An 18789-nucleotide genomic window follows, 5' to 3' on the forward strand; every position below is an offset into this window, starting at 1 on the left:
TTTGGTGCATGTTGTTTGTAGTTTTTATAGACTAGTTTAAATTTAACATTGTAGACGAGTTCGTCATATGATTCTTCCGAAGAAGAATTTGATATTGAAGAGGAGGAGGACCTTGCAATGATCCTAGCTATGCACATCAATAAAAAACCGAAGCACGGTGGTTCGGTTATGGGTCGGCAGAAAATTTGGATGGATAAGATCGATGCCGACAACAGGTTGACGATGCACTATTTTGTGGATAATCCCGTGTACCCCGAGTCATACTTCCGGTGCCGGTTTAGAATGAGCATTGAGTTGTTCAGGCCCATTACAGAGAAACTAGCGAGCCATGATCGGTTTTTTAAGCAAAGGAGGAATGCAGCCGGAGAACTCGGGCATAGCACCTTTCAGAAGGTGACAGCCGCTTTTGCGTATGTTGGCATACGGTATTCCGGCTGATCTAGTTGATGACCACTTGGCCGTGGGTGAGAGTCAAGCCATCATGTGTGTCAAGCGCTTCACAGTCGGAATTGAGCAAGTGTTTGGCCCAGAGTATTTCAGATATCCCAATGCTGAAGACGCCGCAAGGCTTTTGGAGATGAACAAAACTCGTGGGTTCCCAGGTATGCTTGGCTCAATAGATTGCATGCATTGGAGTTGGAAGAACTTCCTAAGGTCAATTTGCTATTGTGAGAGGACCGGCTAGATTTCGGGATCAAAAGATGCTTTGGTACATCATGCATGCTTGTGTGATCATGCACAATATGATCATCGAGAATGAGCATGGCCAAGATTTAGTCTCAAAGCTCTTGGGACATCCTGTGCGAGTGCGGCGGAGGGTTGCGAGGGTGGCCCGATTTGTTGCCGCCTATCATGCCATTCGACGTGCTGAAACGTATGATGATCTTCAGAAGGATCTCATCGAGGAGTGGTGGATATGGAATGGCCGACAAAATGCATGATGATTTGTATGTTTGATGTTTGATGTTGTATTGTTGAACTATTTATTGTATTGTAAGATAAACTATTTGTTTGAGTTGTAATAAAATTAAAGTATTTATTGTTGATTTATATTTTATGTGTTTGATCTTCTTGGTTTTGTTTGGAGTGCATATGTTGTTTGTGCTGGGCGCGTGCTGTTTTTTTGCAGCGCCTGCTGGAGCGGCTCGCGCGCTATAGTTTGCAGCGGCCGCTAAAGCCAGCACTCAGTTACGCGCAAAAACTGACTATTTCGGTGCCGTAAAGACGTTTTTTTGCGCGTCGCGTGTTGCACGTGCTGTTGGAGATGCTCTTAAGAGCACCTACTGTTTGCTTTCTTTACAGTTTTTTCTCTTCGTGAGATCGAGATGTTGAGATGACGAAAGTCATCTTTTGATCCCGAGCTCATATGCTCCCGCATGAACAGTAAAATTGAAAGAATATCAAAAAAATTCAAAAAATTCTAATTTTTTTTTGAGAGAAACATTGACAAAAGTTCTAAGTGCTTGCAAAAATTCATCATGAAATCACATTCCTGTAAGGCGTGGCAAAAAAAACAAATTCAGTGCTTCAAAATGCTTTTGAAAGTAGCTTTTTCAGAGTACTGTTTTTGTTTTTTTTTTGCCATGCCTTCTAGGAATGTGATTTCACGACGAATTTTTGCAGGCACTTAGAACTTTTGTCAATGTTTCTCTCAAAAAAAATTTGGAATTTTTTGAATTTTTTAATATTTTTTTGATTTATTGTTCATGCGGGAGCATATTAGCTCGGGATCCATTCCTCCGCGTCCCTGAGATGAGGTCTTTTTTCTTAGCTGGATGATCAGATGAAGTTACCACCACAGTATGTGTACGGGAGTACGTCTGAACCAGGCACAGCTGGACGGTCCTCACCCATTGACGTCGCTGGCCCCACCAGCACAGAACTACTGCGCATCGGCGAATCTGAAACCACTGCTCGTTTCACAAACGACCGGAGCCGGCGGACCGGCCCGTGACCCTTCTGCCTGAACCGGCCGCGCGTGACGGCTGACCTGTCAGCTCAGGTCAGCCACAGGCCACGATGAGGAGCCACGGACCGCGTCGCACGCACGCGCGGGGCCGCACGTGTCCCGTGGTGTCGCCACGGGCGGGCCAGATCAGACGACTCTTCATCCTGGGACGACGCGGAGTGGCGGGCCCCCCCGCCCCTGTCTGCCGTGCCGGAGACGGCTGCCTGGCCGACCAGGCAGGGCATGCGGCTGGCTACTCCGGCCGGCCGGCCGGCCCCGCCCGCTACTGCTGGCCGATGACCGGCAGGCTACCGTCCACCGCCGCGCTGGCCCACCGGCGCCACTGCCCGGTAGCCGACGAGAGCCTGCCGCTGAGCAGGTCAACCGGCAACAGCGCCAACCGCCATTTTGCCACGCGCACCAAGCCAAGCCACCAGATGCATGCCTGCTTCCCTGCGCAAAATTTTGTACTCTATCTATTTTATTTTATTTTATTATTTCCCCCTGAAACAAAAGTCATGGAAAACTCGTTTCCAAAAAGTATTAGTCGTCAACTGAAAAAAAGTATTGGTCGTGTAGTATGGCTGCACACCTGTTATGTGTTCTAGAAATATAATAGCACTACCGTACCACCAGACCATTTTTTCCAGGAAAAAACTGTTGTACTTGAGTTAACGAAATGTGTTCCCTACTTGTGTTTTGCTGGAAAGAAGGCCCAACTTTGCAACATGCAAAAAATAACTGTTACTATCTTGGAAGTACTAGTTGACAGGGGAAAAGAAAGACTTGCTCGGTCTGATCAGTTCTTTTTTTCCCTTTCTTTTTCCCAAGAGGGGTTGATGAGTTCTTTCGGTAGGTAGGGTCAAATGACTATACCTATCTCGAGCTGGCCGGCCTATTGAATTGGTAATTTCAATCATCTAGCTTTTTTTTTTCCAGCATACTACAAACACAGACACTTATATATATATATATATGTGCATACACTCATTCCTATGAACGCACCCACAGATATTCTAACCCTATGAACATCTCTAAGAGATTGAACCGGCACATCATCTTTAGATCTGTCAAATCGTCGCAGACACCTGTCGAACAGAAGTGTTGCAGGCAAGTCGAGAAATATACTAATCGAATAAAGTATGCTTCAAGTGAAAAAAGTAAGTGCTGCTTTTTTTGATTTGATGGGAGAAGGTATGCCCTAGAGGGAAGAGAAAACTATGTTCTTTATTGAAATATTTGTTGGGAAGTGGATGCCTCATGCACAACTACAGTTTCTTTTAGTGAGAGTCCAACATGCTTATCTCATAGCTAGCCCTTTGCATTGTTTTTTCAGGAAGCAAACCTAACACGGCTAAGGAAAAGACATATGGAAATCATGCCCACCTTCTCAAATTGGCCACTAGAATAACATCACGGAAAATCATAGGAAAAGAAAGACCAGCACACTTGTACTTTAGTGTAACAGCTGTGTGCACATAGCACTGTCACCATGTACGGTAGTGCGGAGGAAACTTCCTGGAAGCCTCCCATCTACGAAAAGGCAAAGAGATTTTCAAGAGTGGGAAGAAAGGGTAGAACAAAATGGAAAATGAATAAAGCCAGCACACCAAATCCAGTGTTTGAATTGCCTAACTTGTAACTTTCATTTTATTATGAAAGGTAAAACAGTACAATTTAATACATGGAAATTAAATAAAACCAGCAGACTAAATGCTGGGGTACTTTTTTTTGGGGCGGGGGGCTTCTGCACTTTCCAACAACACTATTTTCCATGTATAAAATCTACACGGTATGTTCCAAGTGTCAGTTACTACTTTCTAGTGCTACTTGTGAGGATCTGTTCCAAGTGTCACATCAGTATAAGTATTTTATATGTAGCAATTTTACATATCTAATATTCAGCTTAAATAAATAAAAAGTTGCACAAGATCCATGTTTCGAAGCAAATCTATTGTTTACAGAACACATATGCCGAAATATTGGCAATGAAAGAATCGAAAAACAACAATCTTTTGACGACAAACCATAGGAGACACATATGACTTATCGAATAGAAACAATCCTAATGAAATACATGCACATTGAGTATGTACAAATACTTGTAGACAAAATCTAATCAATAATCTTTAATGTGAAATACTGTGAGTATCTAGATTTTCATGAAGGTTCCCCGCAAAAAAAAAGATTTTCATGAAGGTTAGTACAAAAGTATTGTGAGTATATCGGTTGTAGTAACATCTTGTATTACGGGACGGAGAGAGGAGTATATTCTTTCCACTCACTTTTATTGGGTACCTACTCTGATCCTCTTGTAAAATAACACTAAATCAATGATGGCGCCCATTGTCGTCTGTCTATTTTGACAATAAATTGATAGACAATATTGTACATATATGGTGATACAAAACATGAACGTTAAATTTACATAAACCAACTAATAACGCAGTCTTCTACCTTGATGAGTAGACCCTAGAAATACATGAGAAGATGTGAATGAATTGTGATTCGCTAAAGTTCTATGTTATTCCGCTAAAGATACTTGTCCTCCTTATTGCCGGAGGAGATGACGATCTCCTCCTTGCGGAGGAGCCGGCCGCCGTGAATGCCGACGGACCTAGAGAGCGAGGGCGGAGACGCCAAGATCCGTCTGATGAACAACTGCCATCGCCACCGCCTGCACCTGTTGGCGCAGAGAACCATGACTTCAGCATCACCGCTGGATTTGGAGGGGGGCTCAGAGAGGAGGAGGAGCTCGAAGAGGACGAAATGCAGATGTGCATCATCGGCACACGGCTTAAACAGCAGCGGCCAGGCCATGCGAAGGGTCGGTCAGCCTGCTTCAATGCGGCGCTCCTCCGCGAGGTGATGTGGCGCTCGCTCACCACGAACGAATCCGACGCGAGGCGCCTCCGGCGCAAGAATGCGAAGAAGCTCCGCCTCAGGCTCGAGGCTTTCGAGCGCCTTGCGAGGGAGAAGGAGAGCGCCAAGGCGAAGGCGACACACCACGCCCGGGAGCAGAGTTGCGCCATCCACAGACTGTCGGGCTACATCTCTTCCGCATCGAAGAACAACAACACCAGCTCAGACGGCGGCAATGAAGATCCTCTCGGCCACCGTTGGACGCGTACACGGACGAGATGGACCGCCGCGGAGGTGACCGCAAAGGCAAGGGCCCGGCCAAGAAGTGGTGATCTTGCCCTATCTGCATCGTTTATGTTTATTTTGTTTGTAGTATAATCCGGTGAACAATGTCTTTTGGGTCCCATTCAGTCTGTCCAATGAACTATGCCCTAAATTTCTCAATGGATGTTGGTCTATGTTATTTTGTTTACATTGTTGCATACATTGTATGGATTTGGTGCGGGCATATGGGGACTACGGTTGTGGATAGCGAAAAATGGGCATTGTGCGGTCACTGCCAGCGGGCGTGTCCGGACGCGTCCACAGGCGTATAGGGACTCATATTAGGCAACTATGGTTGTAGATGCTCTTATATCATTTTTCACGATGAGGTTTTTGCCGTTTTTCCCATTTTATAAGAACTTGTGCCATATTTTTTTTATTTTTGTGCATGTTTTGGTAAGTTGGCCCCACATGTCACGGCACATTTGGCAAGCCCCGTCAAGTAGTTTTTCCTTCGCAACTCCTTTTACACCTGTCCGACCACACACCCTCCTCCTTCGATTCAACTAGTTGCTTAAATCACACCACTCAACCCGAAAGGAGGCCCAAACCTTCCTCAGTCTCACATAACCCCCACGGTCTCACCCGCATCTAGGGTTAGGTTTTCGATGACGGCGGCAGCGGGTGTTGAAGCTAGAAGCACACAGTGGTTGCTCTGTTGCTTTGCAAGGGAAAAGGAGCAAGGTGCGGAGAGGATGGTTAGGACGAAGTTGCCGGTGAAGCTAAAGCCGAAGGGGGCAGCGCTGCCGAAGGTGATTACACAGGGAGCATGGCAAGGAGCATATTTTTGGTATGTTTTCCTTTTTGCCTCTTTTAGCCCGCTCTACTGCATGTTTTGTCACTCATCTGAGGCAGAGCCTGAATTTCTCTTCACACACATCCATCCATTGTTCAGGGGGTTTCTTATAGCTCCTCCAATGCCTCCATCACCATGATGGTTTGATTCAACATGGCAATGGATAATTACCTGACCGGGTAAAGCCTCTTTTTCGCAATGAGTAATTACCTGACCTAGTAAAGCTTCTTCTTCCCATACCCGTGAAGTTTAAAATTGCCCTTTACCCATACACATAGCCCCATCGCAGGGAATACTTTTTCCCATACCCAACACAACTCAGGGAGAAATGGTGGATACAGGATGGCGCAACAAACAAGGCATGTGATGGAGCGGTGACCAAAGTGTGAGATGGTGCACTGGTGGTGGTGTTGCCTGGAGAAGGGGGAGGATAGGTCGACAAGTGTGTTTGGAGTAATGGAGGCTGGTGGCTAGCGGCTGTGAGTGAAGAGGATTGTGGGTGTGACACATGCGTATACATCGGGGGGGGGGGGTAGGTTTTTGAGTGAGCTAGTTGTGGGTTGTATGGGCTTTGCATTGTGTGAGATATAGCTATGGGATGGCCTAGAGATGTGGGGATGTCTTCCTCATGTCGGGCCTCCAATAAGAGGGACCTAGGAGTAACAAGTAAGGGTAATGTAGGGTGTCCATGCATGTCTTATATGAAGGTTTTATTTCTTACCATTTACATAACCATGGACACCAAATTTTGACCCAAACCTGTACCCTAACAGGCTAATTACTAATTTAGCGATTAGGCACTTCAGTAATTTAATAAAATGAAACAATTTGCAATTCAAAATGGAGAAAAGGGACCTTTTCTTTTGCTAAAAATGAAATCATCGGCGCCCAAAAGCAGTAAACCCAAACTTATCTAACACATAGAGAAATAATTAGCCATGACTACCATAGTGAAGAACACGAATCTGACTAAAATCACACCAAGACCCCGCTTAATGGTCTTTATTCTCCCCCAAAACATGTGTAATACATAAAGCCGTAAAAATTACTCGCACTGACCCAAACAAATTAGTGTGTCAAACCATTGATGTCATGTTTATTTAAATTTAACCAAGATGGACTCCTAAGTGGGAGACGATGTTTATGTTGATAAAAAACTTATGTGGTGACATAAGTGTGCACATGTCATGTTGTACGCTATATCTGACTTTTTTAGAAAAGTATGTTAATTCCACTTTACCCCTCTTTGTTATGGTGTACGCTATATGTGGCATTGCTTAAAAAGTTGTGTTAATTCCACTTTACTAGTTTATCCCTCTGTATCATTCTGTATAAGGATTACCCAATTTAATGGATTATAGTTTTAACCCCATTTTAGGAATACTTGTGCCATATCTTACCCCTTTCTATTCTTGTGCTCACTATCTCAAGACGGGCCCGCATGCACATCATGTCGACTATTTTTTCTTCCAAAGTCGATTTGTCCACCCATTTGACCACATACCCGGTTCGTATTTCAGCTTTGATAGTTGGTTAAGTCACACCACCCAGCTTGAATTGAAGCACAAACTTTCCTCGCTCTCAAGTTAATTGCTCAGAACCACCACAAAATGCTACTACTTTTGACAAAAAAACACCACTTATGAGGCCCGTGAGTAACAAAATCATACTGATTCAGAAATGACCCGTGTCTGACGGCGGAACTGACCAGCTGGGACCACCTATCCATGCCACATGGCTTTTGCAGCTGGTAGCCACTAGATGTAAGTTAGCGAAGCTCACTGAGTGGGTAAATCATGCAACACACGCCCTTTTCTCTCGCATTCCCCAAATCAGAATCGTGTCTATCTTTCTCTCACTCTGCTCAACCGCCACAACCACCGTCGAGTCACCGGGGCACTGCCACTACCATGCTCTCATGGGACGAGTAAGATATCTTAGTCAAGTCCGACAGATTGCTAACAAGCGTGGTCAATTCTCTGTCACATTGCTAGGGTTATGGTACGAGTAAGATATCTTAGCCGATTTATTTTTATTTTTAGTTCCCTGACTCTATCTACTACTCCCTCTGTAAACTAATATAAGAGTGTTAGATCACTAAAGTAGTAGTCTAAATGCTCTTATATTAGTTTACGGAGGGAGTACAATATATGGAGTGGTCGAGCCAATGATGTGCCAACACATTGCCAGCACCGCCAACCTTGTGAAAGGCTAGTGTATTTTGAATCTATGGACACGAGGAGGAAATTTCTTGGCCGTGCTGACAATGCGAGTCACTTGTAGTTAAAATTCTGCATTGCAGTGCAGTGCTATGTCTCAAGTCCTGCATTTGTGGTATGTGCATTATTGGTTGCAAAAACTTGTTGGCTGGTATGAGCTACCAATGCAACCTCTCTAATCTGTCTATGCAAGTGTTCTACATATCAAGTCATGAAAGTGCGGTATTTTCATTGTTTCTTACTAAAGTTAATTAGCTCTCATGTGTTCATGACATGGAGTGCTTTGCTAAAGGAAGTGACCTGTCAATTGCCATTTCATATTAATTTTGTTTGATCTAACATATTTGTTAAATGAAACGTGTGTGCTCAGTAAATTAAAACAAGTATAGTGCAACTGCTCTGTAAATTTACATGTAAGAGCTGTGTTAATTAAAATGATTATAATGTGAGTCTCTCTGACATACTATTTTTTGTTAATTATTAAGGAAGGGATAAACAATGATTTGTGGAATGGGTTGGCATGGAGTGGCCAAATTCACTTAAAATGCGCTTAGCAAGGGTTTGGAGATGTATGAAAGGGAGAAAAGAGAGGCTTGCCACTGATGAACAAAATTATAACATATTAGGAGAGAAGAGTAAGCTAGAGGCTGCACTAAGTAAGTTCAAAACTGATTTCTCCAAAGTTGTAGCTGACAAGTGGCAAGCAGTAGGACCGAGAGCCCTGGCAGAAAAATCCTTTTTGTGGTGAAGGAAGAGCTTGAGGAAAAGAAGTTGGCTGGCAATTCAAACATTGACATACACAGGATGATGATGATTAAGGCAGAAAAGGAGAGGGATGAGTTGAAGGAGGAGAAGAAGAAACTTGAGTATGTAATTGCAGATTTTCTAAAAGGAAAGGGGGGAGAATAGGGGAAATATCAAGAAGATCAGAGAGATATGGGGTGATAAGTGATGCTTTGTTAAAGCTCCCATGTTGTAGTAATTTGATGTTAGTCAATATGTCAGATTGTTGTTGTAATGATGTAATGAATTTTTAGTGGACTATGGGTTAATGTTGTCTGAAATGCATGACAATTTATGATGTTGTAATGATGCACTGATGATGTCTTGAATCTTTATTCAAATATCAGTTAATTTTAGTGAACTTCTAGTTATCGTTGCCTGAAATATGAGCATTTGGTACTATTGCTTATGTTTTCTCTTATTTTCTCTCAACGATCAAATGAGCTGCATTATTTTTTGTATTTTTTCAACAATATATGAGCACCATATGGGATGCCCCATTTGGTCTAGGGTTAACCTCAAGTTTTGTTGATTCGTCGACGACGAACCTTTTAGGCTAGGTGATACTTGCATTTTGCATCACAATTTTGTAGTATAAGTATTATACTGTTACACCTTTTGAACCATATTTGCATCAATTTAATTGTGCTTTACTTTGAAATGCAATTAATTGAAGAATTAAATCATGTAGATGTTGTCAGGTTGGATATGGACCCTTCATGAAGAAAGTGCACTCCAGAGTCACCCCAAAAATAAAATAAAATAAAATAAGTTCTCAAAGATTTTGACAAGAAAAAGGCAGGAGCCATAATGAGGTACCCAGGTGGGCCCTGGGGCCTAGGCGCCTCCCCCTTAGGGTGCCTACGAGGGCGCGTAGGGCCCCTGGTGACCTCCTAAGCCTTTTCAGGTTCATCCCAAGGAGTTTCGTCCATATCCATTTTTAGCGATAGGTCCCCACCACTGGTACCTAGTACACCAGTGGCGCCCGACCTAGGAGCGCCCATCACTAGTGCATTTAGCCCATGGCTATTTTTCTAAGAATTTACCAGTGGAGGTTGAAATTTTGGGCTCGCCACTGATGTGTACACATCAATGGTGGTCATAATTTCCTACGCGCCACTGGTATCTTCCCAAGATACCAGTTGCAGGGTCATGAGCCTGCCAGCTACTAATGTGACCCCACTATAAGCATTATCCTAGTAGTGCAACAATAATTCGCAGGGGAAGAGTAGCAACACATCTAGAGGTTGGTGAGGATGAAGTACTCGATGAAGCGAAAGCCGAAGGGAGAAACAATGTAGATGTAGACCTGCTACACCTAGGGAAGAAACGGAAACGTCGAAGAGAACATTCACAATACCTTCTTTATTGCCTCTTTTGGCCTCCTCCATTACCTCTTTTGTCATTCATTCGAAGATCAACTCTAAGTTTTCTTTACGCGCCTTCGTTCATGCCTTGGGGGTTGCATATAGCCCTCCAATTCCTCCATCACCAAGACAATTCTATGGAAATCATACACAAACACATAGTCTCCAGATTGAAATTCCACCAAAAAATCCATTTTTGGCTAAAAATGGAATCATGAATACATAAACCCATAGTCCAAAATGTTCTAACATTGAAAAATGATTAACCATGGCTTTAGTAAGCAAGAACATTGTTCTCAACCTAAATCATAGTAAGACCCCGATGTTTGTTCTTCACCCCCAAAACCTATGTAATAAAGAGAGCCGTAAAACTTACCGACCCAGGTGAAAACACATAAGTGTGTCAAATAACAGTTTCTAAGAGAATGTCAAACATTAAATTTGACGTCATGCGTATTTCAATTTAACCAAGGTGGATTCTTAAGTGGGAGACGACGCTTATGCCAATAAAAGACTAAGTGATGGCTCCAAATGCTAGTCGTAGCTACATAAGTGTACACATGTCATGTTGTACACCATATCCAATATTTCTTAAAAAAGTGTTAAGTCCATTTTACCCATCTTTTAGCATTTTATATGGATTTAATGGGTTTTAATCCATTTTACTAAATTTTAATAAAACTTTGTATCATATTTACCCTTTTTATCCATGTGCATGTTATAGGCACACGTGGCGTGCCATGTCGACTATGTGTTCTTCAACCACTCGTTTCTCCACCTATTCGACCGCATGCCCGACTCGGTCCTCTGGTATGTCTAGTTGGTTAATTTGCACCATCCAACCCAAGTAGAAGTGCACACTCCACTCAGTCGCACTTGATTACCTTTCATCCGGTTTCGAATGTAGATAGTCCATGCCTTTTTCTCCATAGGTGACCAAGGGTATCAAACCCACAGGAAGGATCCTAATTTAAAGGTGATTCTCGCAAGCCTTTGTCGTCGTAAAGAGTTCCATTTTCCCGGACCAAAGTCGCACAGTTTTCCGAGAGAAAACAATGATAGAAAAATAGGCCAGGGCTAAGGTCTTAACTTGCAACCATATACTTGCACTTGTGATTTCATCTAAATATCCAACATGGTCCTATCAACACTGTTACTATGTGTTGTCAGCGTGTTGTGGGAGATGCGTCCTAAGGGTATATCCAACAGCGCAAAGCAAATCAGACGCACTATCCATCCACCAACACGTCCACAGACACGGATACATGAGCTGGCCATCCAACCATGTCCCTCAAGGTTTTGAAAAAACAAAGGGAACATATGTGCCTATGAGGGGGAGTGATCGGTGGCGCACGGCTCGGCACCTCCGGCAATCATCTCTTTGACGTCCGTATGCCGCCCGTCCCAAAGAAGGAAAGAAAATGGTAGGAAGGAGATGAGGTCCGCCTCGACCATGTACCGCAGGAGAGGCAACCGGTGCCGGTCCGGGGCGCAATGAACCAAAGAATGTCAAGAAACCGGCCGTGGAAGAAAAACCAGTCCACATGGCGTGCCTATATATATACCTCGCCGGCCGTGCATTGCCATTGCCGGTCGATCCGCCGATTTCCGCCCTCCTCCTCCTCCTCATCCTCTTGTAGTGGCACCCACCACAAATGCTACAATCATCGAACCGAGCAGCAACCAACGACTCCGCTCCCGCAGAACTTTTCCCGGTCTTCGCCTTCCCACCACAAGTGTCGTCCGGCCACGGAATCGTCCCGCGAGACGTCACACACACATCGCCACCAGCCCAGCGGAGTCCACAATAAAACCCAAAAGATCTCTCCATCCTTCTCTCCCACTCCCACCCCCACCCGTGTGCCGCTCCCTCGTCTCGTCTTCTCGACCAAGTTTCTCCCTTTCTCCTCTCTCTTTCTCTCCGCGTTGTGGCTGTGGCCTGCGGGGCGCGGGCAGGCGGCGGTTGCTCGTTCTGCTTGGCGTATGGTCGGCCGGATGGAGCGGCAGACGGTGTCGACGTCCTCCGCGTCCTGCTCCCCCTCCGGCGCCTCGTCCTCATCCTCCTCCTCCTGCGGCGGACGGAAGCGGCCCGACATACTCAACATGATCCGGGTAATCATCCAACCCCGCCCTGCCGGGGCTTAATCGCTTCCTCTTCTCTCGGCGATTACTGCAAAAGTTTCTCCTTGAACGCCCAGTTATATATACATACTGCTACTGTTTTGATGTTTTGGGGGTGTTTGATTGATTGAATACAGAGGAGAGGTTTGGTTGGGTTGGTTGCGTTGATCTGCGCGTGAACTCACAAAAATTCCTCCGATTTCGCTACCGAAAATCAACCGTTAGCTACTACTCGTACGTACAATCGGCGCAGAGGAGATTTCGAGCGATTTACAACCACATGATTTGCTTTTCTGTTTGGTTATTTTTTTACTACTACTTGTTGGCGGCGGTTAAATTAAATTTGGTAAAAGGGGGGCAAGATAGAGTTGCAACCGGTGCAAGCATGGAGGAGTCACAGGATTTGAAAGCTTTGGTTTCTCAAAAAGAACAAAGGAAAAGAAAAACAATTTGAAAGGCTTAGTTGGGTTGGCAAGTTCCAAGCCAAGTTGGACTTTGGGAGCATCGCTCCCACTTTTTGACCTGGTGCGGGTGCGGGTGCGGCACGCACGCAAGTCATGCCAGCCGTAAGCAACCTGTCCACCTTTTGGACCCTTCCTTTCCTTGCACCGCGTCTACTCCCAGTCTAGTCTAGTCTAGCCACTACTACTCCACTAGCCTTAAGCAAAACCTGCAAGGAATCACGCACTGCCACCTTCGATTTGGTTATATAATACTAGGACCTATGAAGGCTCGTGCTCTATGTTTGTTTCAAAATTGCTGGCTTATTGTGTCGATTTGTAAAAAAAAAAAATCGACAGAGGAAGGTGTAAGTTTTCAACTCTTAAAATGGTCAGCTTGTTCTCGCAAAGAAAAGGGGGTCAGTTTTGTATCCATATTACTCGTCGCTCAAACGAATCTATCTAGCACTGAAATACATGTAGATTTCAGCGACAAGTAATATGGATCGGAGGGAGCCTGGCTGATGAGCATGGAGCTCTGTTGCTTGTGAATCTATTTCGAAAAAAGTAAAATCAGATAGGGGCGAGCGAGACTGTTCTCATTTCTTCCAAGGTTTGGGATCTGTGACATTTTTCTTGCTGTTCCTGCACTGAAACATATTGTTTCTTGACGTTATTTTGGAAACGGAAAAAGGTGTCGAGTCTCGGCCTGATATGCTGCCGGTGCAGATTATATACTCTTTTATGGCCTTTCTGCTATTTCGGCATGCTCTTTTATGTTATTACCATTTTCCTTTCCTGGGTCCTGTTTTCACAGTCTGAATATTAATATACTGCTGACATTACGTTTGCTCTCTCTGATCTTTGTGTGACAGAGTGCAGCATGTCTTAATTCATCATCTACTGATACTGGCAAGGGGCGGAGTAAGCAATCAAGCACCAAGGTGACGCATGGATTCCACTTGGTTGAAGGGAAATCTGGCCATGACATGGAGGACTACCATGTAGCAGAGTACAAGTGTGATAAGAATCATGAGCTTGGCCTCTTCGCCATATTCGACGGCCATCTGGGTGATCGTGTGCCCAGTTACTTGAGAGCTAACCTTTTCTCCAACATACTCAAAGAGGTATTTTGCTCTTAATTCTGGCTTTCTATTCAGTTCCTGCAATATCAGAAGTGTTGATTTCATATCAACATTTGATCCTTCTTATTTTGCATTATGAATCCGCTGACGGTTTCCCTTTCGGTATTGGCGCAGCCTCTCTTCTGGACCGACCCTCAAGAAGCGATTAAAAATGCATATGGCTCTACAAACAAATATATTCTGGAAAATGCCAAGCAACTTGGACCAGGCGGCTCAACAGCAGTTACTGCTATTGTGGTTGATGGCAAGGATATGTGGATAGCAAACGTAGGTGACTCGAGGGCCGTTTTATGTGAACGGGGTGCTGCTAATCAGATCACCGTGGACCATGAACCCCATATATCTAATGAAAGGCAGAGGATTGAACAGCAGGGCGGCTTTGTCACAACATTTCCTGGTATGATTTCTATTGTGTAACTGTCTCATCATTGTTCTGTTTTTCTTTTCTATGTCTCATTATTGTTCCTAGTCAAACAAGGTATAATTGTATTGACTTGCTGACAGGCGATGTCCCTCGCGTAAATGGCCAACTCGCTGTCGCAAGGGCGTTCGGTGACCATAGCCTCAAGACGCACTTGAGTTCAGAACCTGACATTAGGCATGTACCTATAAACTCAAGTATAGAGTTCGTCATACTTGCCAGCGATGGATTATGGAAGGTTTGTACTATAACTGCTTATCTACATTTTCTTGCATTATCTAATTCGTTCTCATGCTTCGGATCGTTAGTTTCTATGATCATTGAGAAAGATATTTGGGCATCCACATCATGACTGTTACGCCTCTTTTCATTTTGCTTCTTCAGTCATTGTATTCTTTCTTTTCACCCTGCGCTCTGAAAAGAAAAATCATCATTTGGTTGGAGTTCTACACCTTCTAGTTTCTTGCTTATCTTCTATCTTATAATAAGTGCATGATCTGCTTCCAGGGTGATTCATCTGTATTTAGCAGCTCTGTTATGTTCACAAACCAGTTCCTAAACCTGCACCTCTTTCCTGAATTAATCCAGGTGATGAAGAACCAGGAAGCCGTGGACCTCGTGAAGTCGACAAAGGACCCCCAGGCAGCAGCAAAGCGGCTGACGACCGAGGCGCTCGCGAGGAAGAGCAAGGATGACATCTCCTGCATTGTCATCCGCTTCCGCTGCTGAATCGATCCCATTCTCCGATCATTTCAATTTCTCGATCCATGACTGATGTGGCGTCGTGACCTGATTCTCGCTGCTCCAGATTGAAATTATGTAGTTGCTGTTATTGTTTGTACCTATAGTAGCTGTGAACATGCTTGAGATTAGAACATTGCATGGGAAGACGGTGGAGAGTCTGAGGCTTGGGGCTAGTAGTGAGTAGTGGCTAGTGTGTGCAGGGTGTGTCATTCATCTGTGCATATGTTACACCGCCATAAGTTCCCCGCCAATCTGTGGAACATCTCGTTTGTGTACTTGGTTGATTGTGATGGTAAATTGGTAATGGACCAATCATGTTAAGGTTGCGCTTTGAACTACTTTAAAAAGATTGTCTAAAAAAGAAGGCTGTGTGCAGCCTATTTCCTTGTTTTCTTAGAACGTAGTGCAAGTGTCATGCACCGCAACCTAAGTAAATTTTTTTTTTGAACTTCACGGCTACTAAGTAAAAAGATGTTCTACAGTGCAAAATAGTGTTGAAAGTGCTACCTTCACTGAAAAAAGGACGAAAGGGAAAAACCTTATGACCACCTAAAATTGTAGGAAAAATTTGAGAAGATCCGAAAACTAAGGAAAACACCTAACATTATAGGATTTTTTTCAAGATCCAAAAACTAAGGAAAGAACCATTGGGTGGGTGCTAACTAAGGGCAGGGAATGTAAACCTCCCCCAAAAAATTCTACACAGTGACCCTCCTAGTCTCTTGGCTGGGCAATGGTACACTTACGTACACCTTCTACGTAATTACTGTTATGTGCTGATGTGGCCCGAATCAATTGGGCCAAGATTAGCAGCTGCCCCCTCCCCCCCGGGTTGAATTCAGGGGGCGTGGAGAGGATGTAGGAAGGTTACGTAAGTTTATTACGTAGATTTACCTAGGTGTGGCATTATTGCTCTTGGCTCCTTGATGTGGAGGTCGAATAAGTAGGAGCCGGTGTGCGCAACAAGCTCTAGGATGAACTGAGGTTGTAAGGCATCCAAGGTGGGGATAACACATGTGTCACGGTCTAGTGAGCTCCAAGAGACAGTTAGGGTTCTCCACAAGAAGTATCAAGCCAATGAGCTCTATTTCATCTGTTCTTAATGGAATCTATGGCTAGGAGACTTGGTGAAATAATGTTGTGAGTCATCTCTTAAATTGTTCATGGTCTGGGTTAGTGGGCGTAAGAGCATGTCCAATTAGGGTAGGAGAGAAAAGGTTTTTGGACACCACAACTGATGTTGCTCTAGCAGATGATGTAAAAGTGGCGCCAATATTTTCCCCTTCTCATCTTTATTCCACAATTGCATACATATTGAACAAAATATGATATGATAATTAAAACTCAAGTCAATATATCGGAAGCAAATAAAGCACAAATAGTACTAAATTATTACATAGTTCATGAATCCACGAGCTCAAATTCAACACACATACTCATCACACATAACACAAAGTTTATCATAAATGATGTGAAACATAGAGGTACAATTAGTGGTCTTGTTGCCCTTTCCTCGTCCGCCACTCCTCCATGAGATCTCTTTGAAGATCTGCGTGAGTATCCGCATGTCGAATTTCAGGGTGAACTTGAAGAAAGCGGCGGCCTTCCCTTCTAATATTATGAAAGTGAAGTTCTTTCTTACTTGCTTTCCTATGAATTCATACAAGGAGTAATCCAAATCTTGACAATGCTCATCCACAATTATCATGTTGTGCAAGATCACGATAACAGTCGTTATGTACCAAAAAATTGTTAATCCCAATACCTAGCCGGTCCTCACACAATAGCAAATTGGGCTTGCAAAATCCTGAATGCCCTCTCCACATCCTTTATAGCAGCCGCTTGAGCATTATGAAAGTGAAGTTCTTTCTTACCTCGAGGGCTTGAAATTGGCTCACAAATGTTGCCCACTTTGGATAAATTCCATCCGCTAGGTAGTAGCCCATGTTGTATGTGCGACTGTTTGCTTGGAATTCCACTAGTGGTGCTTCCTCATTGGTTAACCGTGCAAAGAATGGTGATCGGTGAAGCACATTGTCATTGTAAGATCGAGGCATGCTAAAACCATGTCTCCTGATCGGCCACGACTTCAAGAATGATAGTGGCATTCTTCACATGGCTTTCACGACCTATGTCATGCCGCAAGTAGTTCTTCTGCTTTCAATGCATGCAATCAGTTGAGCCAAACATACCTGGAAACCCACATGCTTTCTTCATCTCCAAAAGCCACCGAGTGTCCCGAGCATTGATGCTCTCAAATACACGAGCCCAAAAATGCCAACTGTTGGGTGCAATGATTTGCCTCCTTATGTTTTGAAGACTGTTGACATAAGCAGTAAGGGACTAATGTGTTTGCTAGTGTACATAGAGTAACAGGTCCCTGAAGTCATGAGGAGTATGATATAAACTCTGAAGATAGTATCCTACATGGCAGCGATATTATCAATGAAGATTATACTGTTGAGAGTGACCCCTAAAATTGCTGACGTGAAGCAATTGGTTCGGTGGCATCCGAAGGAATTGACTGCAGCCGAAAGAAGTCGAAGACGAAGTGAAGACGTAGAATTTATTCCGTTCTTCTTCTTTCTGTTCATCGAGTCGTAGGACCGCCATACTATTAAGATGGGTGTAGTGTTCGAAAACTTTGATTCTCTGATAGTAAACCCAATTCTATGAAAGTTGAGAGAGAAACCTCTTTGTGTACCGAGCAAATACTTGCCAGCAAGAGACTGTGATCTTCTTCGCTCCGAGAGATTTGTCTCTGACCGAAGAGTTAGCATTAGTTGTTCCTCAAGTAATGTTACCATTGTTTCAAATCCTGCCATTGAGAACGTGTCGCTTGGCCATTGGCTGGACTGCGTGTCCAAAATGGTCATTTCCCATCAGGGAAGGTTGCGGCTATAAATAGCCACCCGCACCGGCTTTGTCCGGTGGCCGCTCCATGTGATTCCGAGAAGTTAGTTGAGCAACCCTCTCTCCAGAGTGCTTTGAGTTCAAAACCTAGAGAAAAACCCCAGAGCCAAAAAATTAGAGAGTGGTTTAGCATCACTCGAATCTAAGTCTACTACGCTCCGCCTATTACTCTTAAGAGCTGCAAACTCTCTAGATGGTTAGGTGTCGATTTCTTCACAAACCAAGAGTAATTGCGGTTCTCAAAGAAGAAGTCTGTAAAGGTTCAGAGATCACCTCAAGTATCTACCATGAGTGATCGGCATTGATTGACGAACGAATTGTCGAAGTGAATTGGGCGAAGATAGTTTGTCTTCTGTGTTAAATCACAACCCCTCCAACCAGACGTAGTCCTTGTGCAGAAGGGCGAACTGGTGTACCAAATTATCTGTCGCCATCGAGCATCACTGGTTATTCCTTCGCCTCTTTTCATTCGATTTGCATTGCACGACTGGATTTAACCATGTGATTACCTTCGGTGTATGCGTTTAGTTCTTGTTTGATAATTTACATTCACTCACTGAAACCTATCTACACTTGCTCTGCTACTAGGTTCCGAAAGTTTTGAAGTTTCCAAAAGAAAATTTAAAACTCCCATTCACCCTCCTCTGGTAAACAATCTTCGTTCCTACAATTGGTATCAGAACAAGGTACTCCTTGACTCTGCTCA

At 44.0% G+C, this 18789-nt stretch overlaps 1 protein-coding gene across 1 annotated transcript; it reads left to right on the forward strand.

The window, feature by feature from the left end:
• Nucleotides 1-11890: 11890 nt before the first annotated feature.
• On the forward strand, nt 11891-15517 carry LOC109770284 (probable protein phosphatase 2C 44). Its single transcript, XM_020328991.4, has 5 exons — nt 11891-12411; nt 13736-13987; nt 14120-14402; nt 14510-14664; nt 15015-15517. Exons 1-5 carry the CDS (start codon nt 12283-12285, stop codon nt 15153-15155), a joined length of 960 nt encoding a protein of 319 aa, XP_020184580.1. The 5' UTR covers nt 11891-12282; the 3' UTR covers nt 15156-15517.
• Nucleotides 15518-18789: the final 3272 nt, after the last annotated feature.

Source organism: Aegilops tauschii, chromosome 2, assembly GCF_002575655.3.
Source record: "Aegilops tauschii subsp. strangulata cultivar AL8/78 chromosome 2, Aet v6.0, whole genome shotgun sequence".
Classification (NCBI taxonomy): Eukaryota; Viridiplantae; Streptophyta; class Magnoliopsida; order Poales; family Poaceae; genus Aegilops; species Aegilops tauschii.